Source organism: Clinocottus analis, unplaced genomic scaffold (genome assembly GCF_023055335.1).
Source record: "Clinocottus analis isolate CAN_PGR_092001 unplaced genomic scaffold, fCliAna1.0.p SCAF_14, whole genome shotgun sequence".
NCBI classification, from domain to species: domain Eukaryota; kingdom Metazoa; phylum Chordata; class Actinopteri; order Perciformes; family Cottidae; genus Clinocottus; species Clinocottus analis.
Window position 1 is genome coordinate 9493171 of NW_027175865.1, and position 21273 is coordinate 9514443.

Consider the following 21273-nt stretch of genomic DNA (forward strand, 5'->3'; position numbering starts at 1 on the left):
TTCAGTACTATGATACATAAGGATTCAGTTGGTATCAAAAAGAGGTTCAAGGCCTAGTTGAAGGTTGATTAGCAAGACAGAAGAAAAAGAAGAAATAAATGCATAGGTCTCGGTCACCTGACCTTTCTCTTACTTTTAGAAGAGAAGTGTTTCCTCTCTCCTTCTATACTTTGCTGCTGCGGATGAATTTCTATCAGTAACAAAATAGTTTTGAAGTTCAGGCGTCATGGCAGCCGAGTAGTTAAGAGCCATCAAAGACTATAATTACAATGTCTCCAGTTGGAATCTTTTTTGTTGTTTCGCTTTCTGTCTCTCATTTCCTGTAATATCCAGTATTAAAGTTTAATACCCAACCCTCAATGTGACCAGACATATTTGCCTTAGTAATCACTGAACATGCATTATATCTCAACAATAGGTCTTGGGTTGGAAAAACTGAACAAAGTAGAAAAGGTGTGGCGACTGGTTAGAAAGATTTGAGATGGAGAAAGAGCAGATTTGAAGAGAATGAAAGGCGAACGAGGTCAGAAGCAATCACAGACAAAAGTGAAAATGAAGGAGGCTAAAGTGCAGCCGAGGAATAAAAAAAAAAGAAGCAGATTGGATAGAAGAACCAAAAGCAGTATATGTGGAGAGGCAAGCAGGGGGAGACTAGAGACAGATTAGATTTTGTTAATATGTAAAAGTGATAAAAGGATATGAGTAGCTCATCAGAAAATAGCGTGAGATGAATGGGGAGGGATTGGCTTTAGGTAGAGTGAAATGATAAAAGAGCAGAGGAGCTGACGAGGAGGAAAAAAGAGAAAATAAAAGGGAGATGGATGAGGTGGATTGGTGTACCGGTAGCAGCAAAGAGAGAGGGAGAGAGAGAGAGAGAGAGAGAGAGAGAGAGAGAGAGAGAGAGAGAGAGAGAGAGAGAGACTGGTAAGCAGCCTGTAAAGAGCTTAGAGCAGCTGAGACAGATTGAATGGGGAGAACAACCTGGACAGGATTACACAGAGACAGAAGAGACAGGATGGCTGTAAGAGCAAGATCGTATCATAACCCATACATCTCCCTGTCCTCCAGTTACACGTTTCCACTGGTTTACTCCGACACTGACCACTTCACCACTCACAAGCTCCAAAATCTCACTTTAATTAAAGCAAGCTTGTGGTATCAAGGAATTAACGATCACCAATTGTTTTACTAAGTACGGCGGTGCTAATCTATGTGTTAGAGACGATCATTCTCAGCTATTAGTTTCTTAAATACACCTCTTAATTAATTAGTCAGTGAGGAATGTTGCCCACAGAGGGATGACGCTTTCGCTGTTCTGCTAAAGAACAATCGAGATGGATGAACACGCTCCCACCTGAAGCTTGGTATAATATTTATTCTTCAGATGGAGAGATTTAACAGAGGCTGAAGGAAGATAACACTGTCTGAATGGCAACAGGGAACTCCTGCGCTGCACATTTCACCCATTAATCCTCATTATCTGCTTGCTTACACCCACCTGCTTCATGCAAAGCTGACAATTGGGGGTTTGAGGGGGACTTACGTGTTGGCGTTATTTACTGATGAACCACAGTTTACACCAATACTACAGCAGGGGTTGCCAGATATGGTCCGTAAGCACAGTTCCTGTCTAATAACAGGCGTGATGACAAGAAAACAAATATGCATATTTCACAAAATATTGTTCATCCCTAGTGTCGTACGTCTATTAGCTACAAGTAGTTCAACCAAAGCTCAAATTATTCATTTGAACATTTTAAGAGGCTTAAGTATCACATATTTTTCAAGAAAAAACCTGGTTGCATCAATAATTCAGATAGCAGAAGAAAAAATAAATCTTAAAAATATAGTGTCTCTGGGGGAGTGGGCGTTCGAGGGTTAAACATCTTGTGATCCCTTTGGTGGGTCCTGATCACAAGCCGGGAGCCACTTCCTTATGCAATCATATCAGATGATGCAAACTATAAAACGACATCCGCAGAGACAACACGCGAGCCATTCATCAAAATAGATCTGGACAAAGTCAATGTCTAATTTCCTTACATATTCCTCGTGGCGGCTCATAATTCGTTAAAGTCTGCTGACAGTGATTCATTCGAGTTAATCAGTGTCCCATGATAAACATCTGATTAGGTCACAAGTATTCAGTCTATGCTCCATTAAGTCGGAGACCAGATGCTGCTCCCGCCTTATCACAACCTGCCTAATTAGTGTTCGATATCAAGAGCTGTTTTGATACATGCAGAATCAATTGACTATCTGGCTGTGCTCACAGTCCCCTTGGCTCACAGTCATTGGCTAGACACCGCTCCGAGGCTCGGGATTGGCTGCCAGTTTGCAAAACCAATGGGAAAGAGCCAAGAGAGCATAGCAAGGTCAGCTGCTCAGGGTGCCCCTGGAGCAGCAAATTGTTTACCTCTCTGTGTGTGTGTGTGTGTGTGTGTGTGTGTGTGTGTGAGAGAGAAATAGAGGTATGATAACGATATGCATCATGCCCTCTGCACACACAGCTGCAAAGGTGCATCTTTCCATTCCAGATTGAATTACACGGGGCTGATTGGATTTTGTTCCTCTGCATCAAAGACAAAAACACTCCTCTTGCAATCTCCACCCCCCTCGCCTCTGGGTCCATCCATCCCGTCATCACGCCTTGCCGTTTCCTCTCAAGTATTCTCCATTTGCACCTTTTCCTCTCGAAAACTCTGCCCTTCCGTGCATCGATTCCTCTCCTTCTCCTTGCCGCTCCAGTCCTCGGGGTTTGTAAAGTTGCATGACAGTCATTACCCTGATTACCCAATCTGTAATTATGGGATCCTGCCTTGTGATTCACATAACTGTTTATGTGCAGAAAATGTGATCTGCATCGTCTGTGTGTGTGTGTGTGTGTGTGTGTGTGTGTGTGTGGGAATCTCTTATACGTGTGTGCGTTAAGGTTTTCGATTTGAGGCTGAGAAGAGACCATTGATTACCGTTTCTGAGTGTACTCTGAGTGCCCCTCTCTCGCTCTGGGCTACACAAAGGCATCATGGTCCGCAGGGCGCTCTCTCACACGCAGCCACATTTCTGAGCCTCTTTTGAAAAGTTCCTTAGAAACACGAGAAAAGTTCCAGCCACAGGCGCCACGCCCTCCCACTGGCCCTGCAGAAATAGGCTCATTGAGCAAGGCTGTAATCACACACAAACACACACACACATACATTCAGCCTCCTTCCTTCAGCTCTCTGCCCGACACTTGATGGAAGTTGCCACAAAAACACAGTCATTGACCCGCCAGCCAACCAGCAGCATTCACTGCTCACTGCAACATTTCTCCAACCTAACACCAATGCACACACACACACACACACACACACACACACACACACACACACACACAAGCACGCAATCACAAACACTCCATGAACACCATGGACAAATCTTGTAACACACACCCTCATAAGCACACAAATACACGGTGGCGTATTGTGGAGTGTGGGAGCAGCAGTTGTGTCAGAATCTCAAGGCATTTCTGGCAGCAGGACAGTGACACACGCACACACATACACACACACACACACACAGAATAACATACACACACACACACGCACATACACACATACACACAAACACACACTCTCTCACTCTGAGATGCATGTTTCATAAGGTCATATATAATGGAGGAGGATTCCACGCAGAGAGACCTTGTGTGTGTGTTTTTCTGTGTTTGTACGTGAGTGTGTGTGTGTGTGTGTGTGTGAGCAAGGCTTGAGATGTGGTCTTTAATCCTGTTGGATTGTCAGATTAGTAGAACAGCTGGGTCCTACATACAGATATGCATCTCTCTGCCTCCCTGTCTCTGTATCACCCCTCCTCCCATCATACTGCTCCCCAATACACGACCAAGAGATGAGTGGATCTACAGCATTAATGTGTGTGTGTGTGTGTGTGTGTGTGTGTGTGTGTGTGTGTGTGTGTGTGTGTGTGTGTGTGTGTGTGTGGGGCGGTCTCACAGCTCCAGTCCATTACCCAGTTTGGGGCCAGCTGATGTGTCACTACACAGTCATGTGATATCTATTGAGTCTGCGGCGAGTTTCAGTGCCAGCTGCTCGTTTTGTTAGAGATACTGAGACATTGCAGGTTAAATACACAGTATACATTTATCAGATTTATAGTTTTGATCCTTTCAATTTCAGTTGTGGTTAAATTGGCATCACCTGTGGTTACCGTTGTAATGGCAAGTGCAGTTAAACAGACACTCCTTGAGCAGCTACTGAACCAGAAATACAGCAAAAGAGCAGCTGGTGTATCAGTTCAGCCAAATAAACTCAGTTTGTTGGAATTAATCAGTCATCAATATTCATTTCAATCACATTCTCATTTCACGCTGCACATGATGACAGAAAAATCCCCGAAATTATGCTTTTATGATGAACAATCCCCATCTGCTCTAACCTCGGTAACAAGTACGTTGCCCTTCCTGGGACTCTTTCACAATAAAGCTCCCCTGTGTTTCATCACATCAATGTGGAGCAGAAGCAGTAGGTAGTGTTGGGTTTGCATTAGCTGAAGTCGAATGCAGATTTGATTTTGCTGCAGGAAAGTGAGACTGAAATCAATCAGATAGGATTCCATAACACGGGTGTGCATGCACCGTTTCCTGTGAATCCAGAGTGCGTAGGTCGGCAATTTGAATTCCGTGTGGGAATGACAGACTCCACCTTTTAATGAAAACTACAATATGGAAGGGAACAACATAAAAACAGAACATATATATATATATATATATATATATATATATATATATATATATATATATATATATATATATATATATATATATATATAGATCATATCAAATTGCTAGAAAAGACAGATTACCCACAAAATCAATGAAAGATTTCTATTCATTCGTTATTTATTTAAAGTGAACCACAGTTTCTCAATTTTAAGTCACATCATGACCTCCACAATCAATTTTATGAAAGCGGGGGAGCCTTCCACCTAAAGAGGATTAATCTTTAACGCTAACAATGAAGCAAACGCAAAAGCCGTTGACTGATTCTAAAGTAACGCTGCGCTCAGTTGAAGGTACATTTAACATTGTCATGAAGGGCTTTGGGTCTATTGTTTTGTAGCAGATACATATAGACAAATATTGAAAGTCTTTCTGCATGAAAATGGACTTACATTGCCTTTCACTGATCCAGATGCTTTTCCTCCGCTCTGCACCTGTTCTGTCCCTGCAGCTCTCTGACCAAGCCATTCACTGTACCATATACCATATTTAGCAAATGCATTACTTTCCATGGGGTCGTTCATCACTTGGATCATCTTTGTCCTTATAACTCGGCGGAGAAAGATAATATTAGAAAGATAATATTAGTGCTTGGATGTGTTTCATTTTTTGGTTTGGTGGGGCACCCAGACATCTTTAAGGCCACAGCGAGCTGGAGTAGTGAAAGAGCCAATGTAATGACATCCTCCCACAGGTTTTGTATGTGAAATTAATACGGCCAACGTGGCTGCGATTTGGATCAGCCACGGTAGCGCTATCAGGAATGTGATCGTCAGAAAAGACTAAAAATAGTGGAGGGAGGAAAAAAGTGTTTTACTAATTTCCTGGCTGTTGTAGATGAGCATGTTTACAGGTTTGCTCGGTGGTTCACAGTCATCGGTCACAGGGATCACTCGTGTGTGAAAAACTGGGACAAACATGCCGGAAAAAAGATCAGAATGTGTTTGGCAGGATGAGTTTGGCAGGGGACGAAATTCTACCTTCCCACTCAGCACTTCTTGCAGCAGCATGTCCACAAGCATCTTATTCCTGTTGAAAAGCAGTTTCACTTTATTCCATATTTAAAAACATCGTAAGAGGCAATAAATATCACACTATGTTTAGTTTAATACCCAAAATTAGGCTAAACACTGACATCTAAAACACTTTTTTTATTAATCCCCATGTAGCCTTATTTAATCCAAGACACCCATACCCACTTCTCATCTTTTAAACTGCTAATCAGTGTAACATTGCTCAGCGGGCTCCTTCTCGCAAATACAAAGTGATGCCGACTTATGACCCCCCTACTGCAGCTGCTACTGCAGAGAATCGCTTGACACTCAATGATAATTTAACATTTTAAAATCTGGAGCTGTTTTGCAGGATTTACGGCGGAAATACTTACTGTTTCACAGAAGGAGACATTCGTCACAGACATTAAGACATCAGGAATAGAGTTGCAAAATCATTCTGATGCATGCTGAATTGTTTTGACCCGCAGGGTGAGGATTATTATATATCATTTATTACATATTCTTGTTTAAAGGCACAATCCATAATTTTCTAAATATTATCTAGCACTGTTCATATGTTGTGATTCGAAGGCACAGTTAGATTCTCTAAACAAATGTATACGTTACTAAATTGTGTAAGTTGGCCCGAAGCAAGAGTTGAAGTTCTACAGTGACACTTTTCATCGGTGATGGATCTGTAGAAAACATTTTTAACTGCTTGTTAATACGTCTGATCTGTACTTCACTTCCCTCCCTTGACCTACTTTAAAGGGACTATAAATGAAATTGGGAGCCTTTCTAATGCAGATTTTGAGGAAATTCTGTTAAAACTTGCGTTATATTTGGAGGGATACCTGGCTGGACAGAACTTTTACTTGCAAATTACCACAAGGGGCCCTTTTATGTGCAGTGCCCAAGGGCCCTTTGGTTCAATATCTGTCCACAGATAAGGGAGTATATTTTAGGATTTGAAGTCACTTGTCTCAGTGACAGGTTTTCTTTGACTCACAGGAGTGCACCTGACAGTGCACCTGAGTTTACAAGATACTGTCTCGACATCCACACGTGTGTGTGTGCTCTAAGGTGTCATTGAGTGTGTGAGCAGAGTGACTGTGCAGAGACTTTCTGTGCTAATCTCTGCTAAAGGTGGCAGGTGTCTTAACCAGGCCATCACCTGGTAACCTACTCACGCACACGCGCACACACACATTGCCTTCCCTCTATCTCTCTCACATCTCGTGTCTGACTGTAAGTGTGTTACAGCGTCCAGGCTGGCTGCCGGCCAAACTGCCCAGCTGGTAGGAGACAAAGAGCAGGGCGTAGAGCGAGACGAGGTGGAAAAGCAAAAGATAGAGGGAGATTAGAGGTCACTGCTGACAGGCCCGGGAATCCACTCCGGGAAAAAAGATGGGTGCGGAACCGAAAACAGTAAACAGGCATTGTTTCCTGTAAGTGTGCGAGTAGTCGTAGGTCGTGTGCCAAGCAGTTTCCAGATAAATAAAGAATGATCAACGGCCCATTTCTGTCGGCGAGCAGCGTGGCTCTTCCCCTGTTATCAGTGTGTCTGCTCTGGAGAGACGCAGACACTGAAACGGCCGTGAATCAGCAGCTGCTTTATGAAGCGTGGGCACTGACTCCACCTAGAGTAGATTAAACTGCAGGAAGGGTAGAAAGGTGGTCCTTAAAGATCACCTTACCTCATCATAGGACTGATCTGGGCCTCAAACTTCTACCAGATGATTATTGTTTCATAGCCAAGAGCGCTCATATGTTCAAGTTCATGGTTGACATGTTTCCCATCCAGCACTTTAGCTCAGTCAGGACACCAACATTGAAGTTTAAGCCATTCATTGCAACAATAATACACATTTAGTTTGCGAATTTGGCTCCGCTCATGTGAAGGGACAAATATGAGCAATCAACAGAGACAGACCCGTTAATGAACATGGTCATGTTTCACAGTCTGACTGACTTTTCAATGCCTGACTGAACTTCCCCAAAGGTCCAGTACTTGAGACTCTTCAAGTTGAGAGGTTGTCAACCTGACATCCCCAGCAGGTCACAGGATACATCTGAGAAATTGCAACATGCTTTATTTATTAGGAACGAGAAGAAGAAGACTACTTTTCTTTAATCTTGCTTTTCCCCCCTTGTTAAATAAACTTTCCACATCACTAAAAATGATTTAAGTCACCATGCAACGGAACTAAGAGCATCTTTATCTTAAGTAATGTTATACATTTTCAAATGGAACAGAGTGTGTGGGCCAGATATACTAGTCACACAGGACATTTAAATAAAATCCAGTTTCAATCAGTTTTATTTGATCAAAAGTTTCGACCCCCAAGTTAAGGACCAAGTTTAATTTTAATGCAGCGGGGTTATTTAGTTGCTGAAATTCATGAGATCACGATGAGATAAATGTATGTATATGCTCCTTGGTTCAAGATTGCTTAAAAAATAATAGATAACTGAAGAAAGAAAAGAGATGGATTTTTAGCCATAACAGAACATATGTTTACAAGAGAATGTCTTATTTTTCAGTGTGTCATTCAATTGATATAATGTGAGAGTTTAGAGAAGAAAACCTCTCCTTCCCTGTGACACAAGTGAAGCGGCTTCATTTAGAGCGGTTGCAAAACAAAACCTTGGTAGTGTCCTCATCAGTAGAGTAAAGACAAAACATCTCTGTGGACTGTGGAACGCTGAGGTTTAAAGTGTAATCACCTTTTTTTATGGCCATAATATCTGTAATGCCACTTGAGAAAATATTTGTTTCCTTCCTGAATAGTGTGGTTTTAAAGATAATTGACATGAAAAAAAGAATACAATGGACGTGACATTGCATTTCTGTTCCCTCTTCTCCTTCAACACTGGATGCAGTAAATGGGGGCCGGTTAAAAGAGTGGGACTCACAGAAATATGGTGCCAGAAAGCAGGGGGAGTATTCAAATGATTCTTCACAGTTATGAGAGCTCAGAAATGCTGCAGCAGTTGAGAACATTCGCTCCAATAAAATGTCACATATTAAAAAGCACAATTAACAATTATTTCTCTAAAGCAGAGCAGCATTGCGTCTACTGTATCAGGGGCTTAAAATGATTCTGTGTGTGTATGTGTGTGTGTGTGTGTGCGCCAGGCATTGTGCAGCCGCATCCTCTCGGGTTACTGAGGAATGCATTTGAAGTCAATCACAATGAAGCTCTCTATCTGCTCAGCTAGCCCTGAAGGAGATATCTGAACTGAACCGGACCCATAAGAAAATCAACCCGAAAAGAAACTCCTCTTTGAGTTACACACATCTACTACAACCTGCGTGTGTGCGTGTGTGTCTGTGTGTGTGTGAAACCTGGTCTGGTGAATTGGTGTGTCTGTGTACCTCTGCCTCCTATTGTTATCTGCGTTCCTACATCTTATTGTTAGCCGAGCTGCATACGCCCATTGTTTCTACAGATAATACACACACCTGGGTCTTTGTTTCTTATTTCTCCCCCCACACACACACACACACTTATCATTGTCAGGTTGCCCCTTAAATATCATACACTCACACACTTATAATCTTGTATTTCTTCTCTGATCCTTAATTAAAATCTGGAATGAGCTCCTGTGGAATGTTATTATCTGCAAAACCGCAGTACAGTCAGCACAGGTATGACATCTAAGTTTTTGTAGCAGTAAAACGGGCTTACACACACACCCCCACCGACAGAGTGGCTATAGTTTACATGATGAAATGAATAGTGCAATGCATGATGTCAGCTCTAGATCAGGTTTCTACCTGAGTCACCGCAACCTCCCTCAGAGGACACACCTGCGTTGGCTTTGTCACAACATGATTTTACCCCAACAAACACAATTTTTCTGCTTGTCATTTTTTGTCCTTCAATTGTATGTTTCTCCATCTCCTTTTACAAAGTATACATAATTATATATATATATATATATATATATATATATATATATATATATATATATATGTATATATATAAACCCCATAGCTCCCAGATTGTTTTAAAATGACTCCAACTGGCACCGCATGTCTTACAATGGCATTGCTTCATTCGCTGCCAAAAAACAGGATTGCCTTCAATCCGCAGATCCAGTGGAATATGGCTGTCATCTTACGGTTTCCTTTTATAACAAATGGGAACCAAATGCAGTGGTGGAGGGAAATTGAGGGCAACATACAGACGATTTTGGCCCCGGGTTATGCGTGCGGTGGAGGAGAGCTCGTTGTGTTTCGTTGTGGTTTGTTAGCTATGTGGCGCAGGCAGAAAGTACAGCTGTTTATAGCTTCTGAAACGGAGACAAAATGCAGAGCTGGCCCTATTCGACTCCCCCAAAATCACTTAAAACACAAACACAGGTCTAAGGGGCATTTGTTTGTGCAACACACGCACCACAAAGAAAACGTATGATTATATCTATTCACACACACACACACACACACACACACACACACACACACACACACACACACACACTAATACCATGCAGTGACGCACTCCTGCCCGCCATAGCGTGAATTTACACTTATGACACTGTCTCATAAATTAAACATGTGGAGACACAGAGGGTGATTACATATTACTGTATAAGGTGAGGGTAAACATGGCCTCTGCAGTTGCAGTGTGTCCTGGAGGTTGTTGTGTGTATAGGGGAATTGTAAAGGGGCCCCTGGGGTGGACTTGGGTGTGTGTGTGTGTGTGTGTGTTTATTTAAGTATGTGTGTGTTTTGGGGTCACGCCGAACTTAGCGGGCTAGCCTCGAGATAAGATATGGGAATTTAAGATGAAAAGAAAATGGGGCAAAGATGGGGATATACTGGCACAGAGTTAGTGGATCCAGAGGGGGAGACGGAGGGAGGCAGAGTGGGAGGGACAGATAGAGAGGGGGGAGCTGGAGGAGCAGACTGTTTTGAAGTTGGTTTTTAGGCTTGTTTATTTGACGTTACATAACACCTTTGCTTATGAAGCTGGAGCTCTTATATGTTTGCGAGAGGGTGTGTGCTGATGTGTATATGTGTGTGTGTGTGTGTGTGTGTGTGTGTGTGTGTGTGTGTGTCTAGCAGCTTCTCACTGGAGGATGGGATTTTCTGTGAAAGGCAAATGTTGCCCATAGCAACGGCCTTCATTGTAAAACTGATCCTTGGAATACAACACACACACACACACAAACACACACAAACACACATGCGCACCATGCTTGCACTGAAACGTCTTTTCAGTACTTTTCAGCACTTCCTGGGTTCGAGATCACCAGGCCGTCACACACACTCACTCACTGTTTCACACTCGCACTCTCACCCCTCCGTTGTGTGAAGCCTACATCCTTTGTGTGGGTCGAGGCTCCAAACTACTTCAAGTCAATTCCATTTCCATGAGGTACATATAGCTTTTCAACTCCACCTCCCGCTGTGATGTGATGGACTGAGATGCTCTGGTCTCCAGATTCCATTATGCTTTTATTGGCTTTTAAAGGCATCAGGTTTCGTCCGTCTGGAGCCGGGGAGGAGCCTCTGCTTCTGTGTGCGCACAATTAGCATCACAGAGGCGAGTAAAGACACAGCTCTACGGGGCCTCAGGATGGGTTTAGGATTGCTGAGGAGATAAGTTTGTTTTGGTCACATTTGCAGCAGTGGTCTGACTGTTTTCCAACACCTGGAGAAAAACCTAGCCCGTTGTTCTTGGCATCGCGACAGTGTACTACTTAGCTGTTAAGTGAGCTGAATCTCGGCAGACAATGCAATTCTGGAAGAAGTATTCAGCTCCGTTACTCACATAAAAGTAGCAATACCATGCTGTAAAAATGCATTACAAGTTACAAGTATATGTTCTGCATCACAATTTGTACTTGAATACAAACACAAAATAAGCAATATTATTATTATTGTGATATAACTTTAACAACAGACTTCTTGTAGGTAAAAAAGAGTTGCTCGTGATGAAATATCAAAGTAAAAGAAGTCATTATGCAGATTGACACCTTTCAGTACGTCACGACATGTTATATTATACCACTGAGTTTTATGTGAAAGAAACACTTTTTGTTTTATCATTCAAAACTTTTATTTTGTTTAATTTTTAGTAGTTAAATCTGTCACAATGCGAAGTATAATCTGTATTTAAAATCTTACATAACCAGGAACATATATAGTAATAAAGTATACAAATAAATGACAAATATGCAAATAAAGCACAAGTCAAAGACAATATATTTCAAAATGAGTATCTGCATGGCATATATTTGCCTGCAAATCCATGTAATAGACACGATCTTCAAGTATAGTAGCCATACTTGTGTCTTGACAGTGTGGTGTGTACTGTGGTGTGAAGCATATCTTTGTGCAGCAGCACGGGTGGTATCTCTTAGTGCATGTGTTTGATAGCAGTGTAAATTGACCCTTTGTGATGGGTGTCTGCTAAAGCGTGTGTTTAAGCATCGCAGGGATGGGGGATTGAGGTCAAGAGAAAGAGAGAGAAAGATGAAAGAGATGAGTGAAGAGAAAGCACGGATCAGCTTCAAAGTGACCGAAGGCTGAGGTCACTCACTTCAGAGGTTCACCTTCCCCAAACGACCAACGACTAATCTCTCTCACCTGACCCTGACGGAGATTGTGCTTTCCCCTCACAGTTGTACATGAAAATATGTCTGGATTAAGATGCAGTGATGAGCAGGGAGGAGGCTGTGAAATGATCCAAGAGAAACCGTTTTACAATGCAGCTGTAAAAATGTAGCGCAGTGGTTATTCAAAGGAGAGGGCGAGTCCACACAACAAGATGATTTAGCAACAAAAATATTGATCAGAGATTATTTAAAACATTTTAATTTTGGTGCTTTTTCTCTGTTTTATATCAATACAAAATGAATAGGTTCATACAATCAGTATATAAGACTTTTGGCTCTGAGAATTTTTCTAACATAAAAAAATAAAATTGTGAATATACCGGAGTTTAAAAGTTAACTGCTTCTTCATACTCTGCTACTTTACAGGCTGAGCATCACTTGTAACTGACACGTAAGCAGAGACTGAATGAAACCCCTCTCTTCTTAAAAGCTTTGATGTTCCTCTGCCAAAATCCCAGCTTTAGATGAACTCATTAAATATGCTCCTCTATGGGGCCTCAGACGGACAGATGTTTCCCTGTCCACCATAACGCTCCCTGTACCTCCTGCGTGTGTGACTGTGTGTGCATCTAATCTGCCAAAGTGGTTTCTCTATTCAAATAAAATGACAAACAGCCCAGTCATTCATGATGAATAACTCTAATCTCTATCATCTCTGTGTTTTTTCTCCAAGGGACAGACTTGGTCCCCGTCGATTGATGACGAAGGCTCGACGAGAGACGAGTTCTACGACGATGAGGACCTCTACTCGGGCTCCGGCTCTGGCTGTAAGTGTGCGTGTGTGTGTGTGTGTGTGTGTGTGTGTGTGTGTGTGTGTGTGTGTGTGTGTGTGTGTGTGTGTGAGGTTAGACACTCACGCCCTGGTTCTTTCAAACTCGACAGCTGCTGGGTTTCAATCTGCTGACCCTGAAGTCCCAACCCCCCACACCCTCTCCGTGTCCTAGAGTTATGGTTGCTCTGGGCGCAAGACTCACATGGATGGAGGCCACGCACACAGAATCAACCATTACAAACATGCCATTTGGCTCAATGGACAAGTTTTGATAGAAATGTATTGCATCTTTAAACACAGATACACCCTTACAAACAAACAGCAACCCAGACTAAAATTCCCCTACATCTTATTTGCCCTAATAAGATTACAGTCCACACAGATTAAGCAGTTGTGTGCACCTATCTGCAAGCGTATGTCTGCATTTGAGTGAGCTGACTGTCTGCGTGTGTAGGAATTACCTACTTAACGTAAATCACATTGGTGTAACTCAGTCTGATTTTATGATCTGGCTGTTGAATCCTGAACGTGGCTCTCCTTATTAAGCATGACTCACTGAGGGCTGCCCTCGGTTCAGGCCTTCGGTGTCGAGCGTGCTCAAAATAAACTAGAAAAATTCAATCAGTAGAGTGCAGATCTATGCCAGCTGTGTACCCTCGGCTCCGTGTGCCTGAAAGGCAGTTCTATAAACTGTTAGCTTTGTTAGCTGTATTAGCCCTGTTAGCTCTGTCAGTCTAACACACCGAAGGACTCCCACCAGCTACTAACATCTGTAGCTCCTTTGCAGTCAGCGCCTAGTTTAGTTAACATTTGCAAAGCAATAGTTATATATACATATATTCATGTGCATAAAATTATTTAACCGTGCATGCAATCAAGAGAGGAAGAACACGTAATCCGCAATTTGAAAAAAAAGTGTGAATCACTGCAACTACGAGATGCCTTTAGCATACAGTAATACAGAAGCACAAAAAATAATAGGCTGATGGGTCCAGGAGTATGGAAGATTAGCCATGGAAAGACACACACACACACATACACACTCACTGACACTAAGGCACGCGTTCACCCACCTGACCTAATCCACAATCTCCTGGAGAAGATAATAATTACAATTCAGAGCAGGAAATTGCAGCAGAGGCAACCCCTGTGGATGAAGCTGCTCAGCAAATTGCTTTATCTCCAAAGCTCATTTTCAACAGTCAGATGTGCATTTTGTGTCACCGCTGCATCAGAACGTGGCATTTTGAGGCGCCTGATAAGTTTAACAGAAGCATTGTTCGAGTCCATATTTCGATATCCTCTCCAGCTCCTCTGTCAGCCTTCATGTCTTTGTGGCTGTAAATTCAATTTGTTTCTCTTTCAACCTAAGGAGCTTCCCTGCTATAACAAAATGAAAGGTGGTATAATACTATTATGAGATTTAAAAAGAAAAAGGATTAGACTGCGTCATCGTCAATACCTTTTCTTCTCTCCTCTCCTCCAGACTATGTCTAAGCTAGCTGCTTTTGACAATGTTGTGCATATACTTCAGTTTTTTCAGGTCATTTAAAAAAACATTTAAAAAAAAATCCATGCTCTAAAACGCCAAAACAAAATCAAGTGAGGAGAGGGACAGACTGCCTCGTCTCAGTTGGTTAAACCTCGTTCTGCACTCCATGTTTTAATACATTTACTGTAGTTTTTTGTCATTTACATATTTTTCTGCTTGTGTTGGCAGATAGATAAACGAGCAGAAATGTGTGATTTGATTGCGACTGTGATTGCTGCGTTGATTTGTCAATGAACTCACTCTGGTACTTTATGATCCTGCAGTGATTTGATAAAACAAACAGAGCTGTGTGATCGGGTGTGTTGACGTTTAAGTTGAGAGGAAACAGACAGTTGTCTTCTTAAAGGAGCACTGCACTGATTTTTCACATACGTTTCCTCGTCATGGAGAGTACTCAGTTTTGTCTAAACTATTCTATAGCTCTGTAGGAGCGGCCTTAAAAAAATAACCAAAATGAAATGTCATAGCAATGTCAACAAAAACCTCAAGGAGTGTCAAGTTGTTACCAGCGCTGGGAAGGGTGTTACTAACCAGGGAGGCTCTTGTGTAAACACAATATTTGTTGCATTATGGGGAATGTAGTTTCCAGCCTTTTTTTGTAAATTGACTAATATAATCATTTAAAGTCAGGACATTGTGGAGACTTTACAGATTTTCACCTTTTTTTTTTTTGTCAGCCAACTTTATGAAAGTGCATAAGGCCCTTTCCACAGCAGCCATTTCGACATAGCAGGATAACCACAAGCGTCGTTGATCAAATTAATTTTGGTCATATTTTATTTAGTGTGTCACAGCCATACCAGTTTTCCTACAGCTTTCCCAACAAGAAGTGTCCGTGGTTACTTTCTGTTAACAGTCCCATCGGGCAGTGCGTCACATTTTATACCACGCAACACTACACCTGTTATTGATGATACGAAGTGAAGGTGACTTATAAATGTCTGAAATCTCAATTTACAGCCCAGTAGAGAGTGAGTTAGTGAGTGTTTGTTATACAGGGAGTAGGAAATGAGTGTCAAAGGGATTGATTTCAAACACACCCGTAATCTCAGTTTCTGATTTACTGTTTGTGTTATTTACTGTGTGTTAAAGGGGATGTGTAAATGAGTGAGTTTTTTTATGTACTAATTTATAAATTAAAAATCCTCCCTTCACCTCCACAGTTCCTGGCATCAGCGTGAAGCCGACATCAGCAGGTGTGTCCTTCACTACCGAAGAGCCCCTCCTCCTCCTCTCCACCACGCAGGCCAACGGCCCCGCCCCCTCCGCCTCACCTGCAGCGGAGCCGAGCCCCGACCCGGAGGAGCCCACCGCCACCCCGATGCCCACTGAAGCCGATGGAGAGAGTGGTGCATTCTGGGAAAGAGAGAGGGAGCTGGAGAAGGACAGAGAGAGAGAGTTAGAGAGGGAGACTGAGAAAGAGCAAGAGAGGCAGAGGGAACTGGAGAGGGAGAGAGAGAGGGAGAGACAGTTGGAGAGGGAGAGAGAGAGGGAACGAGAGAGGGAGCGGGTCCGAGAGATGGAGCGAGAGAAGGAGAAGGAGAGAGAGCGCGAGCGAGAGAGGGAACGTGAGAGAGAGCAAGAGAAAGAGAGAGAGAGGCAGAGAGAGCGTGAGCTTGAAAGAGAGAGAGAGCTGGAGCGGATCAGGGTCGCCGCCCAGACCACCGCCGCCCCACGATCCTCTGCAGCCATCCCCGTGGTGACCACCATCCCGGCAACCAGCCCTGCAGAAAGTGCGGCGCCCTCCGCCGGATCAGACGACCTGAGCACCACAGAAGAAGATGAGGACGTCTACCTGTCGCCTGAACCCTCAGCTTTCTTCCCAGGCTTTGACATGGAAACCACCACAGAAGATGACATGTCCACTACAGCCGAGACCACCCCCGAGCCAACGACAGCTGCACCCACCACCGCCGCCTCCACCACCGCCGCCACTGTCAAGGCCAGGTTCCCCTTCAGGCCCAGGGTGCCCATGACGACGGCCACTCAGGCGGTGCCAACAGAGGGAACGAGCCGTCCACAGCAGCCCACAACCACACAGGTGAGACTGACAGGTAGAGGTTAATATAGATTGGGAGCAGTGTCTTGTTTTCAACGAGAAAACACCAAACTCATCAGCAGGGAGTCGAGAGTATTTTTCATATTCTAAACAAATCCTATGAAAAGACGAAACCAGTCACAAGTCAGCTTTATACTTTCACTACTGAGGATTGTAACGGTGATTAAATCAGCAACTATTTGATCGAAGAATAAGTGAATAAGGCCACAAATATGACCACTGACTCACTTACTGGCTCTGTAATAATGACAATAACAACAAATTGTTCAGGTTTGACACCAAACACTTCTGACCGCCTCTTTAGCACCGACAGCCTAATTATTTACAGACTAAGGTAATTTCTCTGATTGCTGCGCTTTTGTTTATTTGCAGCCGTCCCGCATTGAAGCATGATGCATTTACATTTGTCTGGTTTTCCACGTAATAAAACTGCCAGATTTAATGAAGTGTGTATCCTTGTTGGACAATATGAGACTTTCCACCAATCAGAACACACAGAGGCTCATTGTTTGAAAGGAGAACGTGTGCCATGGAAATGTTCTCCATTTGTGTTGGTTTGGATAAGTTTCAGAGTAGTAGCTCCGTGGAACAAATGTGACTACATTAAAATGTAGAATTCCTGTTGCAAGTCTCATTTCTCTTTCTCTCTGTCTCAGGAGGGCAACAACGAGGCGGGTGCTGCAGGACCGAGTGGAGATTTCGAGATCCGAGATGATCGTCGTAATGATCTTGGTCGAGGTATATTGCCAGTAGATCCTGATCTGATCGGCAACACAGTGGACGGAGGAAGCTCTGCCGCCCAGCTGCCACAGAAGAACATCCTGGAGAGGAAGGAGGTCTTGATAGGTGAGAACACACGTCAATAAAGTTAAAACTATTGATGCTTTTGTACATTTTAGTCCAAATATTTGTCATGCAGCTCCGTGTTCGTCAAATGACCCACTTGGTAGCCACCTCTTAGATCAACAGACGACGTGTCCCTGTTGCCTCCTGTGGTCTTCCCCTGCTTTGTGGGAGCTGCTAAGATAAACTGGCATCACCTCGCATCCACGTAGTGCAGTTTCATCACGATAACTGAATGTGCTACTTAGCCCCGTTTGACCCATTGAGAACAAGCAATCCTCTTCTTGGGTTATCCAACCCCTCCTTTTTCCCTCTTTTTCCCATCATTTTCCCTCTGGGTAAATCCAATTTCTTTTCAATTGCCCCCCTCTCCACTTCCCAAAGAGCTGTTGTAGAAAGTGAGGGACCAGCCAACTTGCCTGACCTGACTGGCTCTCTGTTTCTCCTTCAGCTGTTCTGATTGGTGGACTGCTGGCGGTGGTTTTCGCTGATTTCCTGGTCATCGGTAAAGAGCAGGAGGCAACAGACTTTAGACTAGACTGTCTGTATGATAGAACCATGTCGGACTCCTCCATTCATGTTTCGTGCTGTACATGTATAGACACTGTATTCACTTTTATCTGTGGGAGTAACACAGTAAAGAGCACTCTCCAAACCTATACAACATTTCACAGAACTGTGACAGATGCGTCACTATTTTAACATGAGTAAGAAGTTTGCATGTTCTCCCTGTGGTATTTCGGTTTCTCCGGATTCCTCTCACAGTCCAAAGACATGCATGTTAGGTTAATTGTTGACTCTAAATTGAGTGTTGGTGTACTTTGTGGCGACCTGTCCCGGGTGTACTTCGCCTCTCACCCAATGGCTAGAGCCTCTTTGCGACATTGTAAAGGATTATTGGTAACAGATATTGGATGGATGGAAATGCTACAGGGCTTTGGTATTATGGATTTAAAGACAAGTAGTAACTACAAATGGTGCACTTGAACGTGTGTGAAAGTCCGATTTGATGATTGTCTTTTACAGAAAAATCACGAATTGTGAAAGTACATATTTATGGGTGCAACACAAAAATCTTCTCTATCCGACTAAACATTTTTTACTAATTTGATTTAATTTGACAGATATTGTGAAAAGTCAAGAGAAGAGAATAATTTTGCATTGACAGTGCATGGTGAAAAGTTACATTATTCTAAATAGTCCAGCCTTTGTACTCTGATATTGGCAGAAAGGGAATAAACAAAGTAAACACCTCCCACACAATTAATAGAAACAAAGTGTTCCTCAAGCATTTTGGATAATAAAGAGTTTTTTCTCCGTTCTGGCATCAAGGCCGATTAGTTTAACGAGGGAAAGTTTGTTATTTTCCATTTGATGACCACACAATCTATCGCACGCAGCCAGAGTTCATTAGCGAAGGTGGTCAAATGCAGTTTGGTTACACCGGCCGCATCGGCCTAAAATACCATCGAGCACTGCAGACTTAGCACAAAGCTGTTGGCAACGCAGAATGTATGTTGGCACATTCAGGCTCATCAGTCTTCACTTAGCAGCGAGGTGATCGTGATGCTGTGGTAGATTTGCTCTGCTTTCAGACTAGAAGTGTTGGTTGCAGTAGTGTGGTAGTGTGCAGCAGGACGTGGCTCTAATAGTGTTTTTGTGTTGTTGTTTTTTGTGTTGTTAGGATCTGTATCGTTCTGGTTTGTAATATATCTACCTTCTCTTTCTGTCTTCCTTCAGCGGTGATAGTGGGAGGAGTAGTGGGCGCCTTGTTTGCGGCCTTCCTAGTGATGTTGCTGGTGTACAGGATGAAGAAGAAGGACGAGGGAAGCTACACACTGGAAGAACCCAAACAGGCCACCGTCACCTACCAGAAACCAGACAAGCAGGAGGAGTTTTACGCATAACATTCAGAGCGACTGCCAGAGAGACGCACCGCACACTGAGGGAGCGAGAAAGAAGCGTGCGAGAGAGAGAGAGAGAAGAGAAAAATATACTTTAAGCCCTCCTCGCCATCCTCCTCCTCTTCTTCTTCTTCTTCTTCTTCTTTTTCTTCTTTGTCACCTCCCCCTCGTCTGCTCGCCTCTCCTCATCCCTCTCTCCTCTCGTCTCCAAAACACTTGAGAGCACCTCTCTCTCTGCGGACTTGAAACTTTCTTTTCAATGAAAACGAAAAAGAGGAAAAAAATACATAAAAATCAAAATATATTCTGAAAAAATAACACATACACATGAGATGTTTTTAAAGTAAATGTTGTTATTAATATTCTACAGATTCTCTTGTTGTGTATGTAATGATATGATAATTTTGTAAGAAAAAACAAAAACAAAACACAAGCTCTTAACCTGTGTTTTCCAGCACAAAAAAAGTTCCTCCTGTTTTTTATGGAGCGATTGAAAAGGCGAAAGAGGAGAGCAGAGGGGCGTGGCGCGCAGAGCGAGACACAAAAGATAAAGCGAGCGATGAGCTCGACTCTGCCCCTCACCCCCCAAAAACACACAGGGCGTCTGGTTGGCCGCACAGAGCGCAGGGTCAAAGGTGAGAGGAAAGGTCTCTTTTGTGCCTTCCATCCCTCTGGTGCTCAAAGACACATACGCACATCCATTCAGCCACATAAACACATGCTTGCACACATGCACATGCATACACACACACACTTGTATCTGCTTGAAGGTGGCTTGGACCTCTCTCTCTGTGCTCGGCCAACCAGAAAACAGAGCTCAACCCTCGGTGTGTTTCACAACGCCGAGGAGCCGCCGTGGAAACGTTAGCTGTTAGAGGTTTGCTTTCGCGGCCAATCTGCTCCTCGAAGCTGTACAAAGACTAGTTACAGATAGTAATAACAACCAATAATATATCAATGTTTTGGGCTGGATGGTGAATAATAATACCGTAAAAATAATAATAATGATAATAATACGTAAACAGGAGGATGTGTATTTAGCAGTTTAAAAAAAGGTTTATATGTAAATATCAGCATATCCTTTCTGACATCACTAATCATCTGCATGATCATAAAGAGTTTTTATTCATCACATCCGTCATCACTTTAGATGAGCTGTGCTCTCGTCAGCCACATGAACACACACACACACACACACAGGCATACACACACAGACACACAGACACACAGACATACACATACAAATGCAGATATATAACTTGCTGTGCATTTAGATACACCTCACAGACTTTAAGTATACTGTTAATCATGTCATTCAAACACATATCAAACCCATTATCATCACTGTCATTGTGAACGTCATCACTTGTGAAACGAGCGAGATCAGGTGGTTTCAATATGTTATTGATTAGTTATCGATCAGTTGCCGGTTGGTTTAAAGTTTGGTCTGTTTGTGTAAAAGCACAACTACGTGTCCAGTCATCACGTCATCCGATAACCCCCTCTCCCCTTCACGCACCTTTAGCATGCCTCACTTTCTTTTTCTTCCACCATTGGCTCTCTGTTTGGGGATGGGAGGGGCCTCTGGGAAGCAAGGGGGAATAGGGAGGGGGGGGGGGCTTGAATGAAAAACCAGGAAGTGTGAATCCATGCAGAAAGTTGCTCCCAGATGTGCTAATTCAGTCAAACATCTTTTGTCAGTAAAGCTTTGCTTATGAGAAGAAACTGATTTTGAATTAGTGTC

General features: G+C 43.0%; 1 protein-coding gene across 1 annotated transcript in view; it reads left to right on the forward strand.

Moving 5' to 3' along the window:
* The window catches only part of sdc3 (syndecan 3), a 32121-nt gene extending 11009 nt beyond the window's left edge, over nucleotides 1-21112 (forward strand). Inside the window, exons 2-5 of the mRNA XM_068576132.1 lie at nucleotides 13073-13166; nucleotides 15887-16764; nucleotides 17439-17628; nucleotides 19366-21112. Coding sequence (XP_068432233.1) covers nucleotides 13073-13166; nucleotides 15887-16764; nucleotides 17439-17628; nucleotides 19366-19532 — 1329 coding nt within the window. The 3' untranslated portion in view covers nucleotides 19533-21112. The remainder of the gene's footprint in view (nucleotides 1-13072; nucleotides 13167-15886; nucleotides 16765-17438; nucleotides 17629-19365) is intronic.
* Nucleotides 21113-21273: the final 161 nt, after the last annotated feature.